We start from the raw sequence: 10,425 nt of genomic DNA, 5'->3' as shown, positions 1-10,425 counted from the left end.
TGCCGGGTTCAGACTACACAATATTTTTGTCGGTCACGATAGTCACTGTGTCAGATTACACGATTTTGACTCCTAAAATCTTGTCGTGTCCTGGACAAGAAACATGTCAGACTACACGTTGCTTCCCGACCATTCATCGCGTGCCGTCTTTAACGACGCGCGTGATGTCATCGAGAAGGCGGAACTAGCGACTGACTTCCGAAAACAAGAGTGTAAACATTGCTGAAGTGCTTCCGCTATAGTTCGCCAGCATTTTTCTTTCTTTGTTCTGTCGTAGTCCCTCGATGACACATCATACAGGCAGGAGTACTGCTGCCACAGCTCCACGAACCTTTCCTCCATCTCATAATTCTTTCGTTTTGCCATGTTTGAAACCTGTGTATGAAAGAGCTTCTGTGCTGCTATTGGTCAACGTCACCAATGTGACAGAACTCGTCGTGGACGACGGAAAAAAAATTAAACATGCTAGTCTTTCTGTCCTGATGTCATAAAGCATCGCAGATGCGGAATCGGTTGTCGTCCACTATGACACACTACACGAGCTGAAACGATGGAATCTTGCGTCCCGACGCCCATTGTCGTATACGAATCCCCACGACACCCTACGTCAAGCAAATCGGGTCAAAATCGGGCTAAAATCGTGTACTCTGAACCGGGCATAAGAAGTTCGTAAAAACGATCGTACGACTGATCTTAAAATTACGGTCTGTTTCCCAAATGCATCGTAACTTAAGTAGCACTTGAAAATCATCGTAGATCTACGAGTGCTCTGGAGTAATCGTAAAGCCCTAAAAGTCGTAAAGTGCATCGTAAGAAGACAGATTTATGCGGTCACCTGCAGGACAATCGGCAAGCGCAATATGATTATAATATAAGGATTTGATTGTACTTTATTGTACACTTTATTACTCGTTTTTTTTTTATTCATTTATAAGTGAAATAATTAAAAATGGCACAACTACATTAAATGACTGAACAAAAAAATTAATAAAAGAAGTAATGTAGGAAATATAGACTGGGGGGAAAATCTGTCAATGACTTACTGACGTGCACGAAATGTTTTGGACCCGGAAATAACGTCTCTATATAGATATTACTATAATATATATTTTTATATAAAGTATATTATATATTATTATGTAAAGTAATATAATATAATATAATATAATATAATAGTTATTATAAAATGCATAGTTCCTGTCCTTGATTCTGATTGGCTGAGCCACGTTAGAAGCTGTTGTAAATTACTCTACAAACATACACCTTTGTTTATGTTTGTCTGTTGCTTGGCAACCACTTTGTTGGAACCGCAACTGATTCTGAGGAACTACATTGTTTGGTGGAAGAATACTGTTTTTATTAATATCATTACACTTTATTTGCTCTGTTTTATTTTGTGAAACCTTACTACGTATATGGAATAACCGTTTTATAAAAGCAATAAGCCCCGTGAAGTCGTGGTTTACAGTGAATTTATAACAGCTAAGGGGGTCCTCTTCGCGTCGTGTTGCTTAACAATGGCCCTTAGCTGTTATAAATTCACTGTAAGCCACGGCTTCTTGGGGCTTATTGCTTTATTATATCCGAGTTGTCTGGAACGCAGCATTAGGTTAACATTTCAATAAATGAGCGTGTACTACAATTACGAGCCATTCTATAAGGCAGTGGTTCCTAAACTTTTTCTGCCGGGCCCCCCTTTTGTAAAGAAAAAAAAAGTATTTTTTAGAAAGCCTCATATATTCACCAAGGCTGCATTTATTTATTAAAAATACAGTAAATACTGTAATATTGTGAAATGTGTCAATTTAAAATTTAACATATACTGTATTCCTGTGATCAAAGCTGAATTTCCAGCATCATTACTCCAGTCTTAATGCTGAAAACAGTTGTGCAGCTTCCTATTTTTGAGGAAACTATTTTTATCATGATTCTCTTATGAATATATATATATATGCACCCTCTCAGATGTGACCTTGATTGCAAAATTATATATAACGATTTGAAATATTGTGATTAACATAGTACTACTTAACTAGTCTACTTACCGTCTAAACTTGTTTACCCACCTTTTTACTGGTGAATCTGAGGGCGAGATATGCCTAGTCATATTTTCTTGTTTTTTCACCACACTGGACGCGACAAAGTAAACATTGCAAATCCAACGGTCCTTTGTGTCAGAGCGCTGGAGTTCGTCAGAAATAAAACAGGACATGAGTTTACAGTCATGGATTTGTGTCGCGGCGCGCCGCATGTACAGCAGAGAACATAACTGGGTTTCTATTTGCTTTTGTCTCGCGCCGCTCGCGTCTGGTGTAGACACGTTGTTTTGGTATTTGTGAATCTTAAGTATATTCATCATTTGCTTTACGTACCTGGCACTGGCAGTATTTTCACAAACTTGTAACTTAACGTTACATGCTTAGAGCAGAACCATGCATCGTTCATTTATATTTCTCCATGGCTCCCTGCAATACAACTCTGATTCTTCAATCGCGCCATCTAGTGGTCTGTTATTGATACAACCACAACTGCTACAACTGATAACGGAGCGCTAAAGCGCGTACTGCGAGTCATGTTGAGGTTATTAAAATATGTCAAATTAATATTTTGCGTTAATTTATTTACTTATCAGGATGATAAGAGGGAAAATTACACAGTGTAGTCTTTATCCCAAAATCTGCTGACTGTACACTATCCCTCAGCCTTTCCGCGCCCCCCTTGTCATAGCTCTGCGCCCCCCCTAGGGAAGCGCCCTCCAGTTTGGGAACCACTGCTATAAGGTGACATTTCAGCACTTGACAAAAGGATGGCGACTCCTAAGTAGCACTTAAAGCAGGGCTACGTGCGATTGTGTTAAGTGCATTTTTGGGAAACGCACGTGAAACAATAACAACCGATCGTAAAATAACTTGTAGAAAACGCTCTTAAGCGCTAAGATCAATCGTTATCGGGAAACCCGGCCCTGTTTGGTTGTCCTAGTCATGTGTCTTGTTTCTCATTGGTTGGTTTATGTCATGTGACCCTTATTGCTTGCTATAAGTAAGCCCTCATGTAGCCTTTGTCTCTTGTCATGTATTGAATGTATTAACCTCTGTTTGGTGAGTTGTTTCATGTCTGTAGTCAAGTCAAGCCTTTGTGTTTTGTTTGGATTTTTGGATTTCTCTCTGTATAATAAATCTGCACTTGGATTCATCTACAACTTGCTGTTCAGTGGACCATCATTACAGATACGTTAAATGCTATATATTTATATATATATATATATATATAAAAAAAAAAATTAAATAGGAACGCATCGTATGTAATATACATGACAGTCTTAAAAAGAAAGAGAAAAAAATCAGTTATTAAAACAATCTCTGTTGATTACATTCCCAACATCCCTTTTATTGCATCTTAACCACAAACTAATGTAATATCAAAAGCTGATCCAGTCATTAATCCTTTACACGCAAGTATATATAGCTATTGTTCTGTGATGCTGATGTCACATTGCTCCGTTTATTCAGGCAGAGGGAGGAGGGGCCTGATGTGTGTCTGTGTGGCTGCAGGAGGGAGGAGTCACGCACCTGTGAATCTACACCTGGCTGCCAGAGAGAACGAGGACAGCCAAGCTGGAGGAGAGACAGAAGAGAAGAGATAGACAGAAACTCACTGAAATCCGAAGAAAAAAAGAGGGTCCTATAGGGCGATGACCTCACCTGCTGGACTCAACTGGACAGAGAACTGAACCGAAGGATAGTGACCCCTCTAACGCAGATAACAACCGCCTCAACGGACATACATTCACCTGCACAGGTGAGAGAGGCTTATTACTGGGATTCAATGGCTGGGAAAACTCTTTAAACTCCTTGGAACATCATCCAGTTACAATTAGTTTCATATTAATTAGTTGACCGATAAAATGACTGTGCAAAATGCAGATCAAAGGAAATTAATATTGAGTTCTAGAGAAAGAAATTAATTGATCGTATGGAAATTTATAGTAAGTTCCATAGAAAAAAGCAGCCTGGTCTCATGTTTATACGGAGGTATTAATACGTAACATTTACAAGCACAAAACGTACTTTTGTACGTTTTTATTAATGCTAAAACGTACAATTTAGACGTATTTCAACGTTTAAAACGTACAAATCGCTACGTATTTTTAGCTAAAAAACGTAAAAATATTTACGTATCTTTTATATCAAGATATTCGTATCAATGCATTTTTATCATTTATCATTAAGCGATTTAGATTTTTAGACCCCTTAACCTCAGAAACACGGCATGTCGCAATCTGTGACGAATGCAGGCGAGAGCCAATGAGCGTTCGATTATCCTGCCGTAAAACCTGTCGTTTGAAGCGGCAACATTTGAATTTGTAAAGAGCGCGTCAGTCAGCGCTGGGCTTTGCTGCTCACGGTCACTGGACTCGCTGCTCTCGCTGCTCGGGATGGAGAAGTGATGGAAGAAGCAGATCGCCGAAAAAAGGCTTGGATTTGGGTCTGTTCCTCGCAGTCGTATGGATTCGGACGATTTGGATTACAGCGCACTAATAAAATCGTTTCATTTCGTAATTATGTTGCGTTTTTGGTGTATTTTATAGGTCTATTGTTAGTCACAGCATGTCGGAGAAAACGCCTTTTGTGGCTCATGACAATCAAAGTAAACATTACATGACAAGTAAAGGTTAAATGATTGCAGAAAATGTATTTATTTTAAGGTTTAAACTAAAGTCGTGTTTAACATTATGTAGGCATATTCTTGTAAACGAGCTGGCAGCAGAAATCACAACAAAACGAAATGTTATCATTTCATAAGTAAATGAGTAACTCTAAACAATTTAATAATGCAACTGAAAACAAGGTAATTCATATGACAACTAAAAACTAATAAAATTAATGCCGCGATTTCAATATTCATAAGGATTCATTTTTAGGTGTCAATACGTAAGTTTTGTACGTTTCGATGCTGACAATACGTCAGTATTGTACGTTTTAGTACCTGTAAAAACGTAAGTAAATGTACGTTTTATAGAACCACATTTAGCGTAAAATACATACGAATTATCATGAGATCACGTTGAAAAAATCGTACTGATAGCTGTGAATTTTAATGACATTTGGACAGAGACACATTTGATTACACATTCATAGCAAACTGAACCTTTATCACTGACTAATCATGCACAATGAGGAGCCTGAGATGAGTGTGTGTGTGTTTTGGATTATTGCAATCAAGTGAACACTTTGAAATGCAAAACATTTCTTTCAGTTGTGTCAACAGTACAAGTTCAGCAGGCACCATGAACATCTTTTGAATTGACTTATCCTGAAAAAATCATTGCATTGGGAAGGAATCCAGTGAACTGAAATGAAGAGATCCCAACCTTATGAATAAGAGATAACTGCTATAAATGATTCTCTCAGTCCAAAATTAGTGATATATTCCTAGTAGAATATTAGTTGTCTAATTCAAGTGTACAAATACGAGAAGAAACAAGCGTCATTATGAAATTAAATGCGAAGGTTATAGAGTCTAGTGCCTCTGCTGCCTGCTTTATTTTGTTTACCATGTGCTTATTTGTATTCACACACAAAGTTCCCTTCTCCCATTAATGAAAACTTTCCATTTTGTTTCTACTAGACAAATAATCTCACATGTCTAATAATCTCCTCTACAGTTTCGCAAGAGATCTCAGAAATGTCTCAAACTCGACTCAGATGTGCTAAAAAGTCTAAAATCTGCAATCAAAAGTCACAGGATTCAATATGAATTCAGAAATGTCCAGTTCTCTCAAAAGCAAATTATCTGTGCTGTACTATCCAAATTCAGTTTATACAGCTGTATATTCATACTATCTCAGTTGTCAATTGATGTTGAAAAGACGTCCGTTTGATGTTAAAAAACAGGTCAAATATGCTAATCAAAATGTCAAAGACTTGACATGACACTGATTTGATGTAAATTGAACGTCAAACATAACTGAATTCTTGAAGTCTTGACTAATATTTGAGGTCAAAAATGATATCAAGGTGCCCACTAGGACAGATCAGCAACTGTCATTCATGTGTATATTTTTTATTTCTGAATGAATTTTTTGAGAAACATCATAGATATTTAAGATCTCCAAATGGTCTCCTAAACTTTAAAAGAGCAACTTCCGAGCAGTAAAATGTTCCTCTGGGGAAACTTGGGACCAATTTCTTTTTCATCCTTTTTTACTGCCTTTATTTTAATGTTATCCCAATCTTACACTCTTTTTGAAATAGGTGTTAAATAGTGTAAAACAACATGAAAATAAACCTGAACTAGGCACCAATGCACATTTCGGGCCTGTAAGATGGTTCAAACACAAGAACATTTTTCCTGCAGTTCTAATGATCACCACAATTCCTGTCATTTGCACTACTTTTACTCACTAGTATGTACCACAACTCCCTCACAGTGTGACTGTTCTCAGAGCGAAGCTCTCCGAGGACCTCCAGTTAACACCTGATGTTTTTTCCAACCATAATTAATCAGGATGTCTACAGAGATTTCTACCTCTCGTGGGAGCTTCTGTTGAAACTAAATGTACTTTGTGTCGTTATTACTGTGATGCCTGTAATAAATTGAAACGCTTTTGCAAGAAATTAACACTGCCCGTAATTCGCGTGACAAGACAAATCAGAAGTTTGATTTTCCGAAGCCATTGTTTTCTCTACATTATCGTGATCTGTCAATCTTATCAAATCTTTGAATAATCAGCACACAGTCCCTGATGGCCATTGACATGTTCCCGGAAAGCACTGGCCTTTCCTTCTGAACAATGATTTCCTTGACCCTTATCATTATTTTTATCTTTGTATGAAAACCACATGCATAACAGCATGAAGTGCTGTAAGACCATGTGTTTTGCTTAAAAGTTCCCCTAGCATGCAAAGAGAAACCTTCCTTATCTGAATCCTGGTAAAACCATGATATTTCCCATTGTAAAGCTGGCCTAATTGTAGTGCATTGGGGTGCATTAATATTACAGGCCATTTCAAAATCAATGTTTGTATTATAAATCATGATTTAAACTACAGTTGCAAGCAATAAATTGGCCAAAGATTACTTTATATAAATTGGCCAAGAAATTCAAGACTGTATGTAGTTTAGTAAGTGTTGACATCACTTTTTTAACATTGAAACCAAATACTTTTACAGTATGCACTTATAGCTTTTCAAAATATAGAAGTACATTGTAAAAAAAATAATTTTTCGAAGTTTTCAGTCATTCTACTTCAAAACTAATTATTTGTGAAAGTTATTAGCAATTTCCGCCTAAAAATAGTTTCAAAGCAAATCCCACACCATATTTCTTTTTCAGTGTAATGAAATATGCTTTATTGTTAAAACCATCTGGATTAAAGGCCCTCCTTTTATAAGGTTAAAAGCGGTTAAAAAACAAGGCTGTAAGGTTGAAAGGGAGCTGACTGGCACCACCTGATCTCTGTTTGCTCTCATGAACATAAAAGCAGGAGCAAGAGTCAAAGCCCTGAGAGAGAGCGAACAGAAATTAGCATACTGTATGAAAATGAGCACTCTGTTTCTAAGCAACAGAGCCAAGCCTTTCCCGTGAATGGATATTACCACGCTACAGCAGTTTTGTGTGAATCTGAGTGTGGGAGTTTATTTTCACATTTCACAGCAGGCTGATTCAGTTCGAGATATGATAATGGACAGTGAAGCAATAAAAGTTTTCCAGGATATCAAAAAGTAGCCCAGAGTGTTTGTTTTATTGCTGCCATTGTGTGTGTGTGTGTGTGTGTGAGTGAGCAGCAAACCTCAGAATATGACACGGAGCTTCATTTGGACATTTCCGCCATGTGTGCTGTATATCGAAGGCGTGCTTGCTTTTATTGTAATGGTTTACTTCAAAGCAGTCATTCTTGTGTATGAACGTTCTCTGGACTGTGAACTCTTAACACGTGAATGGACCGTGTAAAATCACATGAATGAATGAATCATGTAAAATCCATTTGTAGTGTGAGCAAATCAGCAACACTCCAAACATTAGGGCTAAAATGAAACATTCAGACCTGAGAAGTGAAGTCCAAGAGGTCAGATGTTATAATGAATGTGTTCAGTTTGTGGCCTGCATGGAGACCGTGATCAGAGAAAGATTTACACATTTCTGCAGAATTATTTTGGCTAATGTGAATGCTCTTTTAGCTCAGTGTGATGTTTTGCCACTTTATTAGATCAGTTTAACTAAATTATAAATTAAATAGTGACATTTATATACAGATTTATGTACATTATATGTACATTATAATTCAAAAGTTTGGTGTCAGAAGGATTTCTCTTTGTTTTAAATAAATTTCTATTTTTTTTATTTATCAAGGACACATTAAATTGATTAAAAATGACAGTAAATTGTTACAAAGAATTTATATTTGAACTAAATTCTGTTATTTTAAACTTATATTCATTAAAGAATCCTGGAAAATTGTATCAGCATTTCCACAAAAATATTAATCAGCACAAATGTTTTTAACTTAATTATAATAATTATAATAAATGCTACTTGAGCAGCAAATCAACATATTAGAATGATTTCTGAAGCATCATGTGACACTGAAGACTGCATGATGCTGAAAATTCAGCTTTGCATAAAATGTAATAATATTTCACAATATTAAGATTTTTACTGTATTTTCAAGTGTGCATAAATACATTTACTGCCCCAAACGTTTGAACCATAGTGTGTATCATCAATATTATTAACTTATACATGAAAATAAAACACTCTATCGTTTAACATTAGTATGGTCTACATTTAGCATTTCCATCCTCCTAGCATATAGCTGCAGTACAGCGTGTGTGAAATTTGAGGCTTGTAACCGAAGCTCTACAGCTTAAAACGTTGCATACCTCCACCATATGGTGCTTATTGAATTGCACTAAAAAATTAATTAGCAGCTGCCCCTTATAATGTGAGACCCAGATCTTACATTAGCATTAGCTCACACCCTCAGGGCTCAGCTTACACATTATGACCATTCTTATTACTTATGTTCAAATTGAACAAAAAGCAATATGTTTATAATTCATTCTCCTATTTAGGCCTATGGTGTTTAGTCACAAATATAACACTCTCATGTATATATATTTCATTCTGTCTCCCTCGCAGAGCTATCAAAGTCTGTTTTCATCTAAATGGCGACCGCAGAACCTGCACCAGCCTGGTGGAAACTGACCTTCCTGCGTAAGAAGAAATCAGAGCCGAAAGTGTTGTACGAAATCCCTGGAGACCACAGCAGCAACGCCGGGGAGACGCTCGGAACACCCGACGCAGTTGCGGACAGCCAGTTTAACGCCCGCTTGGAACGCATTGTGGACAAAACCGCGACAAAGGGACGCCATGTGAAAGTCTCACATTCGGGCCGGTTTAAAGAGAAGAAGAGAATCCGCTCTACGCTAGCAGAAAACCCTGACCTGTTCCCTGAGGCAGAAACGGCAACTAATGAGAATAATAAAAGTGGAAAATAGAGTCTCTGTTTAAACATATATAGAGTCACTGTGCGCGAAGCAGCTCAAGAGGGCCTTGGTCTATGCAGCACTCTTCCATTGATGTCCTCTGCAGTTTACAATCACCTGAGGTTGAGCCTAAAGCAAGAAAAGGAGCGCTGAATTAGTGACTGATCTATACTAATGTTTAGGAACAAAGACAGGCACAAACCCAAAGATCAGGTTTCTTCACAGATACGCACGGCAGGACTGCATTGTGCTCGTCTGATGAAAGGCTGACAGTTAGCAAATGTTTAGCCAAGAGAAATCCACTGAGAGAGAATCAAATCAATCATATCTCATCACAAGATATCAGTAATGTTTTGATTATTCTAGTTTCCTGTTTTTTTTTTTTTGTAAATATATGGCGAAAACTACAATTGCAGCTACAGCACTTTTGATTCAATAGGAATATTACCAGCAATAATATGCTATTATATTAAAAGATCATATAGAGAAGTTTATTCCACATTTCTAATATATTGCAATTATATTAAAATATTGTTGTTATTATCATTATTTAAAAAAAAAAATTAGAAGTGTCTTAATGTGACAGCTTTTAACCACCAACTAGACCAAAATATCTGTTTTAAATAAATGTGCCTGTGTTGCTTTGATCTTGGTTTATACTTATTGTGTTTATAACATTTAATCTGAACATGGTGGGGATTTTCCATTTTAATTATTGTGTTTTTATGTTGAAAGAAATTGTCAAATGTTTGCACACTGCCTAACTGTTTGCTTAGCTGGGATTTTAAACAGAATTTTGTACAAAATTATGTGTTGTTTTTAAATAGATATCTCTAGAAAATAAATGAATGAATTCAGAATGGGAGCTGTCTTTTATTGTGTATCTTTCTTTGTTCAGATGCATCACTGAAATAGGATCACTAAACTTATGTGTAA

At 36.7% G+C, this 10,425-nt stretch overlaps 1 protein-coding gene across 1 annotated transcript; it reads left to right on the top strand.

Annotated features, from left to right (window-relative positions):
- The first annotated feature begins 3,477 nt into the window (after positions 1-3,477).
- prr15la (proline rich 15 like a) lies at positions 3,478-10,089 on the top strand. The gene is made up of 2 exons (XM_016452453.1): positions 3,478-3,798; positions 9,143-10,089. The coding sequence occupies exon 2, from the start codon at positions 9,169-9,171 to the stop codon at positions 9,499-9,501; it is 333 nt and encodes a 110-aa protein (XP_016307939.1). The 5' UTR covers positions 3,478-3,798; positions 9,143-9,168; the 3' UTR covers positions 9,502-10,089.
- The last annotated feature ends 336 nt before the right edge of the window (positions 10,090-10,425 follow it).

This window comes from Sinocyclocheilus anshuiensis, unplaced genomic scaffold (assembly GCF_001515605.1).
Source record: "Sinocyclocheilus anshuiensis isolate Anshui unplaced genomic scaffold, SAMN03320099.WGS_v1.1 scaffold11, whole genome shotgun sequence".
NCBI classification, from domain to species: domain Eukaryota; kingdom Metazoa; phylum Chordata; class Actinopteri; order Cypriniformes; family Cyprinidae; genus Sinocyclocheilus; species Sinocyclocheilus anshuiensis.
Note: the sequence above shows the minus strand (reverse complement) of the source record. Positions and strands in the feature narration are given on the sequence as shown.